Source organism: Tarenaya hassleriana, unplaced genomic scaffold (assembly GCF_000463585.1).
Source record: "Tarenaya hassleriana unplaced genomic scaffold, ASM46358v1 Cleome20, whole genome shotgun sequence".
In the NCBI taxonomy this organism is placed as follows: domain Eukaryota; kingdom Viridiplantae; phylum Streptophyta; class Magnoliopsida; order Brassicales; family Cleomaceae; genus Tarenaya; species Tarenaya hassleriana.
In genome coordinates this window covers 125,777-138,990 of record NW_010965373.1, presented here as the reverse complement: position 1 = coordinate 138,990, position 13,214 = coordinate 125,777, and the positions used below count along the sequence as shown (strand labels likewise).

General features: G+C 35.2%; 3 protein-coding genes, 1 long non-coding RNA gene and 1 other non-coding gene across 5 annotated transcripts; 4 read left to right on the top strand and 1 right to left on the bottom strand.

The window, feature by feature from the left end:
* Positions 1-13: 13 nt before the first annotated feature.
* On the bottom strand, positions 14-1,897 carry LOC104813421. Its single transcript, XR_771746.2, has 4 exons — positions 1,729-1,897; positions 579-742; positions 242-489; positions 14-143 (listed from the first exon to the last, which is right to left on the bottom strand). It is a non-coding gene; the product is annotated as an uncharacterized LOC104813421 (long non-coding RNA).
* A 97-nt stretch (positions 1,898-1,994) lies between these two features.
* On the top strand, positions 1,995-2,066 carry TRNAM-CAU. The gene has a single exon. It is a non-coding gene; the product is annotated as a tRNA-Met (tRNA).
* A 79-nt stretch (positions 2,067-2,145) lies between these two features.
* On the top strand, positions 2,146-4,220 carry LOC104813420. Its single transcript, XM_010540986.1, has 2 exons — positions 2,146-2,381; positions 3,437-4,220. Exon 2 carries the CDS (start codon positions 3,544-3,546, stop codon positions 4,009-4,011), a length of 468 nt encoding a protein of 155 aa, XP_010539288.1. The 5' UTR covers positions 2,146-2,381; positions 3,437-3,543; the 3' UTR covers positions 4,012-4,220.
* A 340-nt stretch (positions 4,221-4,560) lies between these two features.
* Positions 4,561-6,848, top strand: LOC104813419 (tryptophan synthase beta chain 1, chloroplastic). Its single transcript, XM_010540985.2, has 5 exons — positions 4,561-4,908; positions 5,238-5,594; positions 5,760-6,202; positions 6,284-6,378; positions 6,483-6,848. The coding sequence occupies exons 1-5, from the start codon at positions 4,561-4,563 to the stop codon at positions 6,656-6,658; spliced, it is 1,419 nt and encodes a 472-aa protein (XP_010539287.1). The 3' UTR covers positions 6,659-6,848.
* Positions 6,849-10,781: 3,933 nt separating this feature from the next.
* Positions 10,782-12,220, top strand: LOC104813418 (uncharacterized transmembrane protein DDB_G0285607). Its single transcript, XM_010540984.1, has 3 exons — positions 10,782-11,239; positions 11,735-11,800; positions 11,934-12,220. The coding sequence occupies exons 1-3, from the start codon at positions 10,889-10,891 to the stop codon at positions 12,063-12,065; spliced, it is 549 nt and encodes a 182-aa protein (XP_010539286.1). The 5' UTR covers positions 10,782-10,888; the 3' UTR covers positions 12,066-12,220.
* Positions 12,221-13,214: the final 994 nt, after the last annotated feature.

Here is a 13,214-nt window from a genome sequence, read left to right as displayed (position 1 = left end):
TGTCGACAGAGAGAGAGAGAGAGAGAGAGAGAGAGAGAGAGAGAGAGAGAGAGAGAGAGTAGGCTTTCTAGTTGTCAGGTGAATGCTTGGATTGAAGCAACTGGTGGAAGTCCAAGCTCCGTCATATGATAAAACACGCTTCACTGCATTGATGAAAGAACTGTAAGACATGGATAAGCTCTCACAGGAAATATAACTCTCATATCAAAGGATATCCAGTCCAAGAACAAAAGTAAATTACCTGCTGGTGAGAACCCGCCTGCTGATAGTTACCGTTACCAGATTAACCTCCGTAATACATGTTAGGGCCTTGGGGGAGGCGGAAGAGGAGGTGCATAACCATATGCTTCATATCCCTGAGTCAGTCCATACCCGTGATATCCACCTTTCCGCTGAGCTTGATCGGGTTGAGCCTGATTGTTAGAAGGACTACGGCCCCCAAGAAAGGTGGAGACTTTGTCCGCTTTGTGTTGTTCCATTCAACATGCCCTGTAGCGCGAAGAGGGTACAATACATGAAACATGTTCTCCAAAAATATAATGAAATTCATGAATCATGTCTCCCTCCAAGCTCACTACCTGTTGGCAAACTGAACAAAACCGCAACGATTCCCTGCTAGTATTTTCGCATGAAGTAATTCCTCGAATTGACCAAGAACTCACTTCCAGACATAATCTGTAGCTCGAGAACCCAGAGCCCCGACATAAATCTGGATTGAAAAATATGAGGCTCCTTCAGTTCACTGCACCAAATGAAATAAACTTTAAGAAAATTGAAACAAACTACGCACATGCACATGCACTGTTGTATTATTCAGATAACTTTCTCCAGGATTTCCTTTGGTATTATATAGGGAAGGATCTAATATATCCATCAACGCCTCCACACAAACCCATTAACATGGAAAGAAAGAAGAGAACACAGCTAAGCAGAGATCTCAGTTTCATTCTCATTTGCAAAGATCACCAACAGAGAAACAATGAGGAGGAACCTCAGCACAAAAAGGTAAGGCTTCTGCAGAAAAAACATGACTGCAGCTAATAAATGTCACTACTGCTTCTGAAAACAAAGTCAACTGGCCTAAGGTGAGGCCACGCTAGAAGGTGGAACCATTTGCAGCTGAAATTAGATCCAGGTCCCTCAAAAGGGAGCCTCTTGTTCTCCTGCTTTAAGACAACATTTGAGGTTTTTCTTACAAGTGTCTGCATATTTTATGATACTAAATGCTTCCCAATGCAGAAAGGGAAAGAACAGGAAGAAAACGAGGAGATGAATTCTGTTGATCTCCAAGAATAAACTGACAGAACAAACACTACCCATCAGAAAGAATTCAACACATAAAATTAGCAAAAAAATAAAAGAGAAAAAAGGAAATCAGCTAACATGTTCAACAGAGGGATAAGCACAATCATGTACTCATAAAACAGCTCAATCATACATTCATAATCATTACCAAACGAAAGCACCAGAAAAAGCACAAAAAAAACTCATCTTTTGAGAACACTATACACCTTTCCTAGCAGATATCTATGGAGAACGGTCATGAAAGGACAAGAACTCAACTGGCCACGAGATAGAGAGAATAAGAATCTATTACATGTAACGGGAATCATAGAACTTTTCGATGTTCCACGGATAAACCAAAAGATTTAAGCTTTTCATCAGGGAAATGATTTTCTTTTCTCCGGATATCAACCGAGATCGAAATCATCACACATGTGTTGTTACCTCGTCAGTGCGTTCCATCTCATCTCTGTCATTGTTACTCGGATTCCTCCCACCATCCTCTCCGGAAACATCCTCGGCGAGATCCCGCAAGAATTCGGCGACTTGTCATTCCTGAAGATCCTAGAATCTTCGTACTCTCCGGCTCAGTTAGATTAATCTGTTTGGTCCGGCCCCAAATTTTATTCAAACCCACCATCGCCATGCTCGAGATTCTTCAGACGGAATCAAGTGTTGAATTATAATATTTATGATACAAATTATCAACAATCAGAGTGGCGCAGCGGAAGCGTGGTGGGCCCATAACCCACAGGTCCCTGGATCGAAACCAGGCTCTGATATTATCGGAGTGGCTTCCTTTCTTTTCATTTTTTTCCTTTTATTACCATTTACATCGAATCGATAAAAAGGAAAAAACACGGACGTAGATGATTTCAATTTCCATTGAAAACTCACAGTAGTCATTACTCAATCAACCCACTGCAATAATCATGGAGCGTGTGCGTTGACTGCTGCTGATCTGATCTCCACGAGGAAAACCCAGTTTTCAAAACGATTTTTTTTGGAATCTTCGATCCGATTCGATCGATTTCATCGACAGTGTTGCTGGAAAGAGGAAACTTCGAAGGATTTTGCTTATTTGATCGCTGTTATTGGTAAGCTTACGCGCAATCGATTGTAAATTCATCTCTTGGGATTTTGGAATTCTCGGCTAAGGTTTCCTGGGTTTTGATTATGCGCATTAGTGTTCTGTTCTTGGGATTTGCTTGTTCGTAGTTGCCTGAGTGATAACAGAGAATAAAAAATCTCGCTTTCAGGTTGATTTTGCCTCAATCACCGTAGTTAGGGTTCCACGTTCAAACCTCTTTGTCATCTGTTGTTCTGGGTTTTGCTTAGAACATCTGGTTGCTAGAGAATGACTTTGATGATGATGATGATGATATAACCTAGGTTTCCCTTACAATTCTTTTTGTTGAACATGTTCGATCCATTATTGTTTACCTTTTTCAACTATTTCAAACAATGACAAGTAAAGCCTATAGTTTTTATTAGAAAGACAATGGCTTGGCTTACACATGATTCTTGCTACTAATGCTATGCTCCAACCCAAGTTATTGAATTGTTACAATGTCTCGTGTTTCTTATCCGTATCCAAGAGATTTTTTGCGGTTTATTAGCATGTCTTAAGGAGCTCGATTTTTCGGGTCTCGGTTTGTTGCATCATCTTCTTTAGCTTCATCTCATTCAAGCAATAGATATTAGCTAGAAACCCAGTGACAACCTGCCTTTTTCTGTGGTTCTATTGGTTGTTCTCCCGAGAGTTTTGATTTTTTTTGTCTCCTTTGATTGTTCTTGGAAAGCCGAGACCGTCTAGTTTCATTTGCAGTACTCCGATTCCATCATGAACGAGAGGTTGTGGATCAGAATGATCGATGCTTGAAAAGGCGGTTGAAAAGATTTTGGAGAAATAAAGTTTTCGAGCAGATTTAGAATTCTTGGACTCTTCACTCATGCTGTTATCAATAAACCATGAACTCTATGCAAATATTTGTCGAGTTTCATCGAAGTGAACAGATAGTTCTTATTAGGATATAACCTTCTGATGTTAACAGTGCTCAAACTGGCTTCTTCATCTCGTTGCTCGTAAATTCTGTGGCAAGCTTCTTATATGTTATTGCTTAGTCTGCTTCCATGGTTCTGATCTCTGCAGAGACTCTGTAACTTCGGATTTCATTTTCGACCCAAGAAGAAGGAAGAGCAAAACTCGACAGTATTTTCTCAGGCGGGACACCGTAGAAACAAAAAAAAATATCAATAATGGTGCAGAAGCTGGAATTGATCAAGGGAGGAGGAGGATCCATCAAAATAGGAACAACAGGAACAGTGGCTGCCCTAATGACACGAGAGCTAGACGCCATGGAGAGAACTCCACCTCAGACAGCTCCCACGTCGAGATCCAACAGGACAATCCCCGTCTCAGTAGATTGTGTTCCATCATCTTCCACTCCTAGAAGAGCACAAGCTAGGAAACCATCGGATGAAGCAAGCAGTAGCGTAAATCCTGTCAGAACGCCAAAGGGTTACCACCCGAAAAGCACTCATAGCTTTCCGATGCTCGGCTCTGACAATGTCTCGTTGCACGGGACCCCGAGAAGAGAGAAGAGAACTAACATTGTGGAGATCGTGGACGTGAAATGTGGAAACCCTGATCGAGCTTGGGCAAACCCAATAACTAGCAAGCTCAAGAAGCTCGGATTCTCGAAACTATCAGAGAATTCTGCTTAAGCTCGGATTCTCGGACATCAGATTGGCTGTAAGTTCTGTAAGATGAGATGACATTCTTGGGGTGTGGATCTTTTTCACATATGTGATGTTTTGGGTTTGGTTTTGGTTTCCACAACTGTGAATTCGATTAAACCGAACATCAAATGTAATATTGGTTTGGTTTGTATAAACCGAGCTTCATGTCACATCTTATAAACTTGTTTTAATCATTGTCATCCTTATATATATATATATATATATCAAATATATAAGTCTTTTTTTATTACCATGATTAGCAGTCATTATCATGGGCATGTCACTGGGGATAATATTTGTCCACGTGATGAAAACACCAACCCCCGAGTGGCCGAGTCTGAGACTGAGTTCGAGGCCGAGTCCTACCAACCATCCCTATTCTTCGTGATTTCTTCAGATTTTTTTTAATCGATATTTGGGTGTGTGAAATGACTAAATAAGATTAAATTTTGAAGAATCTATACGAAGGAAAAAAAAAACCCTCACATCGAACTCCTTTTTATCAGAAAATCCGTGTCTGAAAGAGAAGCAGTGATGGCCGCATCGGGTACGGCTGCAGCTTTCAGACCGTCTGTTTCAATTCCGCCTATTTCAGAGCAGAGCCATCTGAAATCGCCCTTCAAGCTCCCCAAATTTACATCTCTGCCATCGTCTCGCTCCAGGTCGTCGTCTTTCTCCGTCTCCTGCACCATAGCCAAGGAACCTGTCGTTGAAATGGCGGAGAAGAGCAAGCCCTTACCCGACCCGAAGTCGTTGCAACGACCCGATTCGTTCGGTCGATTTGGGAAATTCGGTGGGAAGTACGTCCCCGAAACTCTCATGCACGCTCTCTCCGAGCTCGAATCAGCGTTCTACTCGCTCGCCAAGGACGAAGATTTCCAGGTGTTTGATGAAATTCCTCTCTGACCCTTTCGTCGTTTTGAATCGATTCAAAAAGGGCATTCATTTTATATGTGATTATGGCGAAATCGTTGAAATCTACCCGATGCGTAGTTCTAGGAAATGAAATTTGCTAGCTTTTTGGTGCCTTAGTGTGAAACCTGTTCTTGCTCCGTTTGTTGGAACCTCAGTTGGAACAATCACTTCTATCAATTAATCGAATGATGTCGGAGACATGAATGGGATCGAATTCACTGTCTCATGTGATTGGTCATTCAGGCTGAATGCAGTTCTTGTGCTCTAATGCCTAAATGCATTGATGAAAACTGCAGAGAGAATTGGCGGGAATCTTGAAGGATTACGTTGGTCGGGAAAGCCCTCTGTACTATGCAGAGAGGCTTACAGAGCATTACAGGCGTGAAAATGGAGAAGGGGCTGAAATCTACCTGAAGAGGGAGGACCTGAACCACACAGGCGCTCATAAGATCAACAATGCCGTGGCTCAGGCCCTCCTGGCCAAGCGATTGGGCAAGAAGAGGATTATAGCCGAGACTGGAGCCGGTCAACACGGTGTGGCCACGGCCACCGTCTGTGCCCGGTTCGGTTTGGAGTGCATCATTTACATGGGTGCTCAGGATATGGAGAGACAAGCCCTTAATGTTTTCAGGATGCGGTTGCTCGGTGCTGAGGTGAGATATTTCTGATTCTTTTTTGTGTTTTGGCTCGGTGATTGCAATGTCAGTCCATCTATTTCATCCAAAATTGTCTCATATTCTTGGATATCTCGCATGTGGGCAATTTGATCTAATCTTATAATCTCAATTTCGTAATCAGTTCTGTCACTGATGCTTCAGGTCAGGGGTGTACATTCAGGAACTGCAACGTTGAAGGACGCTACCTCAGAGGCAATAAGGGATTGGGTGACGAATGTGGAGACGACCCATTACATATTAGGATCAGTTGCGGGACCTCATCCTTACCCAATGATGGTCAGAGACTTTCACGCTGTGATTGGGAAAGAAACAAGGAGACAGGCACTGGAGAAATGGGGCGGGAAGCCGGATGTCTTAGTTGCGTGTGTGGGTGGGGGTTCTAACGCAATGGGACTCTTCCATGAATTTGTCGATGACACAGATATCCGAATGATCGGTGTGGAAGCCGCTGGTTTCGGGCTGGACAGCGGAAAACATGCGGCCACCTTGACAAAGGGAGAAGTCGGAGTTCTTCATGGAGCTATGAGCTACTTGCTTCAGGACGATGATGGCCAAATCCTCGAACCCCACTCCATCAGTGCAGGGTAAGAAAACGAGCTCGAAATGGGTATCGGTTTTTTCTCAAAACTGAATATATTGCCCGATTTTTCTATTGGATTTTACAGCTTAGATTACCCTGGAGTCGGACCCGAGCACAGTTTTCTGAAAGATATCGGACGGGCTGAATACTACAGCGTCACGGATGATGAAGCATTGGAGGGTATGTTTATGTTGCATCAAAAAACCGAGATCTTTTCCATGCTTTCTGCACTTCTCGAAACAGAAATTAACTTTATTTTTTCGGGGGTCGGGATTCGGGTGCAGCGTTCAAGAGAGTGTCGAGATTAGAGGGCATAATCCCGGCTCTCGAGACGTCTCACGCACTGGCGTACCTGGAGAAGCTCTGTCCGAACCTTCCGAACGGGACCAAAGTGGTCGTTAACTTCAGCGGAAGAGGCGATAAGGATGTTCAAACTGCCATCAAGTTCCTCCAAGTTTGATCCTTTTATTATTATTATTATTATTATTATTATTATTATTATTGTTATTGTTCTGTTTTCAGACAAGTAGACTTTTGTTGTTTTCATCACAGTTTGTGTCCTTTGCGGATCCCGTAAACGAAGGATCAAAAATAAACTTGGAAATCTTAAGTTATGATCTTATAAATATAGAATAAGGGTTTCAGGTTGCGGTTCGGTATTTATCAGATTCGGTTTAGAACAGTTATTCGATTTTTATAAAAATTATACCAAATTAGAATTTAATGTTAATCGGTTTGATCCAGTTTTTGTGTATTCAAAATTGTTTTGTTATATTAATGGTAACATTAACTAAGAATCGAAACTAGATATCCACACGTACAATCGTACATTAGTGTAGTTTATTCGGATTTTAATTTAACATCTATCATATTCTTAGTTATATCAAACTAAAATTAAATATTATTCGATTCAATACGGTTCGATTTCTTTTCAAATCTGTTCGGAGCCAATTTACCGAATTGAAATGTACCCCCATACACACACAAACACACACACACACACATATATATATATATATATATATATATATATATATATATATATATATATATATATAATTTGTGTCCAAATATGTTTCTCGAGTAAAAAAATCATAGACAACCTTAAACTTAGAAGGCCAAAATCCCATCATTAGCACTAATTAATGTGCTTCTCTAGTAATAATCATTGATTTGGCCCAACTAATTGCGAATATATTTGGTGAGTGGCATGTGGTGGCATGTGCACTGCATCCTTCCGCCACACGTGAGGCACCAAAAAGCCACGTGTCGAATTCTACGATTGTTAAATTCCCTAATATGCTCATAAATAGGATAATTTAGTTTGTTCGGCAAAATTAAAAAAAAAAACCAAAGAGACCTGGATATAAAGAAAATTATCCTATCTCTCTCTCATGATGAATTGACTTATGGAATCTAATAATTTATAAATTAAATTGGATCAAAGAATATTATTGAAAAATGTACGCATAATTTAAAAATTGATTCCTTATAAATTTTTTAAATCTGAATAAATTAAAATTGAGTTGAATAAATAAACAAAAGTCTTTTTTAAAATAAATATTTTATAATAAAAATTAATATAGACATCAAACATAAATAATTTGTATAAATAAAAACTAAAATTAAAAATAATTGAATCTAAAAATAATTGAAAACTGAAATACATGCTACTAATTTCTTTATAAAATAAACAGACGTCACAAGCCTCTTTTATCTGTCAATAATATGTGTAAAGAAAACAATTGTCGAACTTTGAAGTATTGCGATAATTAGTTGATGTTATATCCATACCAAAATATGTTTTTTTAGATTGAGAAGGCATTATACATATATATATATATATGCATACATACAGATGTAGCAAGTTGAATTTATTTTTGTAAATTTTATAATATTTGTTATATGGATTAATCATTATAAAGACTGACAGATATATTTTTTTTGGTGAAAACTGACAGATATGTTTCCCTAACCCATAAACAAATAAATAATTTTATTCAGCCGGAAAAAGAAATGCAAGAAAAATACAAAGCATTTGACCTAATAATATATATATATATACATAATAGTACAGAAGAGTAATATTCTTTTGATTCCTTCTTATTTTAATTTGTTTTATGAATTGGAACCCACTCATTCTTCTGCGGTCGGGCTTTTTTTTTGTTTAGAAACTGTTGGGGCTCGTGTATATATATATATGAGTTATATATGATTATTAAAAACACTTTTACCGAAGGAAAATTGAACAAATTATTTTCGAAAAAGATGGAAACAAATATTTATCATGGATCATAAAAATATATATATATATATATATATATAGCATAAATGTTTTTTTTCTTTATATATGATATATGTATAATGTGCGTGTTTCGTATTTGAAGACGAATACTAATTTCTCATTCGCCGGTCACACGTCAGTCGACGTGTAGTGTTATAATTTATATATATTATAAACGCATAAGCATATATACATTTTTCCGGCGACGAAAATAATTATATTTAGAATGAAGATGAAAAGGACTTTGGGATGATTTAAGACCTTAGTTTGGCACACATATATATATATATATATGTATATATAGAGAGAGAGAGAGAGAGAAAATGCTTATAAAATGGAATAAAATCTTTGAAAGATTTTGTATTGACGAATGTCAAGGGGTTACAAAGTCAATGATACATTTATTATTCGTTTGGAAGTTGACATGCTCTAATTTTAGTTTGGATTTTTTTTATATCAATTAGTGCCTAATCTTTACGAAATTTAATGGGCTTATTTTCCGTTATATATAAACCCAAAACGTATTACGTATTTTTGTGTGTATATATATATATGGATGATCATTACGTAACGTTTTATTTCGATTCATTACACTCCATTCCAATGCGTAGTTAACGATGATATTTCATGGTCGATCCAATATATAAGCAGATTTAAATTAGAAGTACTGAGACACGTGTCATACACAATTAATGAAATTTAATATTAATTTTATGTGTATCTTCCATATATAAAATCAAAATAATACCTTTAATTTTTTTTTTTCTTATTATTGATTTTTGATATCTCCAATAATAATTTTTTCTAGGTCGTATATATTTGATTGTATATGTGTGTGTGTGTGTGTATATATATACTATGCATGTTATATTGTTATGTATATATGTATGTATGCATTTTAATTTAAAATATATAAATGTGTGACACTGAGTACCAATATATACATGCATCATTAAGTTGTGTGTATATATATATACACTCGATCACACACCATTATTAAGATGATAATCAATAACCTTAATCTAAAATATACAATTAATTGTGCAAGAGAATATAATTATATTGAAAATAGATAAGTGAAAAAAAAAGACACATATATAGTACGGTCTACGTGGTATAAAAGAATGAATGCCCAATACATTAACAAGAGCATTATACAATTAAACACTTCGTACGAATAATAATTATAATAATCATATACTAATATTAAATACGGATTTAAAAAGTAGAACCGGTTTTGATCTTATTAATGAAGTTGATTTATTCTTATCCAGAGTTTTGCATCTCGATCATCCATTTGGGTTTCCTACTAATGAACCGTTCAATTGGGATTTAGTAAAAGAAAATTAAAATAGGAATCTAATGACGTCTAAGTTCACTTTATTATAAAACAAAGAAATACGAAAAAAAATTATACACGAAATACACAAGTGGCATATTCTTGCTTTTATGGAGCTAATATATATATATATATATATATATATATGTATGTATGTATACACATCATGATGTAACTACCATATTTGTTAAGATTATATATATATATATATATAATATAATATATGTACGATAGATGAGTTTATTTATAACATAAGATACCTGTAGAAAATTCACGTCGGAGCATAGGTTTGATTTATTGGATAACCACTCGTATTTTGAGTTCCAACTCAAAATGAATATTTATATTTAACGTTATATATATATATATATAATATATCACCTTGCGTTTTACTTTTGGACTGGCTACTAATACTGTGTAATCAATTAGATAATTATGCACCAAACATTTATTTCATAATAAATTATGAAGTAATTATTGGATAGTTGGTGACTGGTTCTGGTTCAGTCTGCTCCCAACACATGAAATCCATCGAAAGATGGAAATCTAACAATATCGGTTTCCTTATATATATATATATAATCGTTTATATAGATTTTTAACATATAATGTAAAATGTAATATATCAAAATAGATGAAAACGTAAAATTAAAAAAAAAAAGTTTTTCGACTTGATTTATAGTTAATCTTGTATTCGACCAATCTATAGTTAATCAAAATGAAAGAAGATTAGTACTTTAAAAAAAACATTATGTTTGCTACCAATTGCATATTAATTACGTTTGAAAATTTCAAACCAACCTTTTAATTATTAGGAAAATTCCAAAGACAACAGTGTCCACAAAAACCAAGATTCCAAACATATATTCATATTCTCCACTCCATCATTGACGGCAACATAATTAATTCAAGTTCTTGGAATTATAGCCTCTATTTATATTTACAACCCCTTCGCAGGGGTTCATCTGTTGCCACCAAAATACAAACTCAACTCAAATTTCTTCCCGAAATAAAGGAGTCTTATATATATTTCATTATCCTTTTTTTCTGCTGTAATAACATTCATCATGGAAGACAATGCATCTGTTATGAGCAGACGTGAAATGGCGAAGCCGGACGGTGAAGAAGGGCCGGAGGAAAGTAGTTGGACGATGTACTTTGAAGATTTCTTCTCAGAGGACCCGAACATTCACCATCATCATGGTCATGATCATCATCACCATCATCATCATCATCATCATCACGACAACGACTCTTCTATGGTCTCAGACGCTGCTTCTTTTGTCGGGATGAAGAAGATGATTTATAACGTCCGTGTCCAGGAACCATCTTCCTCCAAGAAGAAGAGAAGCAGAGAAGTTTCCATCGCTTCTCCTGATCTGGAAGACACTGCTTCCTCTCCTTCTAGAAGCCCTAATGTCAGTCTCTCTCTCTCTCTCCACTATTTCTATTATTACTATGTCTATATGTAAATAGATATATTTTTAGAATTTTTCTTATTTTTTTAAGAAATATAAAAAAGTCATATATATATATATATATAACGTTATTTAAATACTCTAAAAAACAATGTTCTTATTAATACTATATTGAAATTTGATATTTGAATTAAGAGTAATTTTAATTTTTTTTAATCACAATCTAAAAATTATCTTATAAGTAACAAAAAAAATATTTTCTAAAATGATATAAAAAAAGAGGTGATTAGCAATCACTATTAATGCAGTAGAAGTAATTAATTAACTAACATGTGATGTGATTATCTCTCATAATGACAATTTTTAATGTTTTTTTATTATAATTTATGCCCTTTAATTAAATTTGATTAAATATTACTTTTAACAAGTCAACCCCTCTCTTAGTTCACACATTTTTAACAATTCGAAGACTTAAAATTTGGTGTTCTTGTGTAGGTTTGTAGCATGATGAACCTATTGGGCAACAACAACAACAGACACGAGCATGATGACACATGCAATGTAAGAGACATGTATTATTACACAATAGCGTGTATTTTATATGACAGTCCAATTATGTAATTGTTTTTTTACATGAATATTTATTTATTTCAGTACCTATAACCTATATATATATATTCTTGAAAATTTTCAGGCGAAAGGAAAAACGTCGGGGCAAGATGATGATGATGGTGATGATGATGATGGTGTTGGCTTATCATTAGACTTGAAGAAGAAAGGGCTGTGTTTGGTTCCTTTGTCTGTGGTCGCCAACTACCTCGGCTGATGTATTAATCAATCACACCATTTTTCATTTTATTTATTTTCCTAAATTATCATCCTTATGGCATGATTATATTTTGTAGATAAAATTTCCAACCATGTGTAACATGTAAATCAATTGTTAATATATAGATAATATACATATTTGCATTTTAATTATTTGACCTTGCTGTAATAAGCATTTCTTTTGTAACATGCAGTATCATATATTAAGGTACAAATACTACAGTTTCGGATAAATGGGTGCATGTGATATTCCAGAGATAACCGTATGAGTTCCAACACACTCCATAAAAACTCAGACAAGTGACAATGAAAATCACACACCTATATATACACCATATATTTTTTTTTATCTCTCTATATATATATACAAACACCATATATGTTATGATGTCGTTTTACAGTAAAATATGCTTAATTGTCCATTTCAAAAATCATCAATCTGATTGAATGAATTCTAGGGTTCAATAGAGTATTTAAATTCTTTACATGTATGTATTCGTGTGTTTTAAAGTATATGAACGAATAATAAAAAATCGATTTCATGCATTCTTCATTTCTCTCTTTTCTTTCCTAAATTTTAGCATTCTGAATAGAATTTAAACCAATAAATAAAACTAAACCCAAATTAAACCGACCATAAAACGATATGCTATCTTCTATCTTAGAATTTTTTTTCCTGTTTACTGTCGAAGATTCATCCAAAAAATGTATCCGAATAATTGTGATATATATATATATAGAGGTCTAGGGGTGTAAAATGGGCGGGTCGGGTCGAGTTCAGATCGTGTTCAATTCGGACCTAGATTTTTTCGGGTCGGACCGATCCGCCCATTTATTTTTCGGGTCTATCATCAATGGCCTGGAATCCGATCCTACAGGACTTCGGACGGGTTCGGACCGGACTTCGGGTTTTTTATTAAATAAAAATATTTTTTTTGTGATAATAATAATAATGATAATAAATAATAATAATAATAATACTAATAAAAATATAATATAACGTCGACTACAATTAAAAACTTTTAAATTAAAAAATAACCATATAAACTTTAAAATATACAAATTTATCTAATATTTTTTAATATATATAATATATATTTGGTATAAAAAATATTGATATAAATTTAAAATTAAATTCATAAAACAT

Excerpts from the sequence above, each read along its gene's own strand:
- LOC104813419 (XM_010540985.2), top strand. The coding sequence starts at position 4,561 with ATGGCCGCATCGGGTACGGCTGCAGCTTTCAGACCGTCTGTTTCAATT. Across the intron at positions 4,909-5,237 it reads CCAAGGACGAAGATTTCCAG|AGAGAATTGGCGGGAATCTT; the intron begins GTGTTTGATGAA and ends TGAAAACTGCAG. Across the intron at positions 6,379-6,482 it reads GGATGATGAAGCATTGGAGG|CGTTCAAGAGAGTGTCGAGA; the intron begins GTATGTTTATGT and ends ATTCGGGTGCAG.
- LOC104813418 (XM_010540984.1), top strand. The coding sequence starts at position 10,889 with ATGGAAGACAATGCATCTGTTATGAGCAGACGTGAAATGGCGAAGCCG. Across the intron at positions 11,240-11,734 it reads CTCCTTCTAGAAGCCCTAAT|GTTTGTAGCATGATGAACCT; the intron begins GTCAGTCTCTCT and ends GTTCTTGTGTAG. Across the intron at positions 11,801-11,933 it reads AGCATGATGACACATGCAAT|GCGAAAGGAAAAACGTCGGG; the intron begins GTAAGAGACATG and ends GAAAATTTTCAG.
- LOC104813420 (XM_010540986.1), top strand. The coding sequence starts at position 3,544 with ATGGTGCAGAAGCTGGAATTGATCAAGGGAGGAGGAGGATCCATCAAA.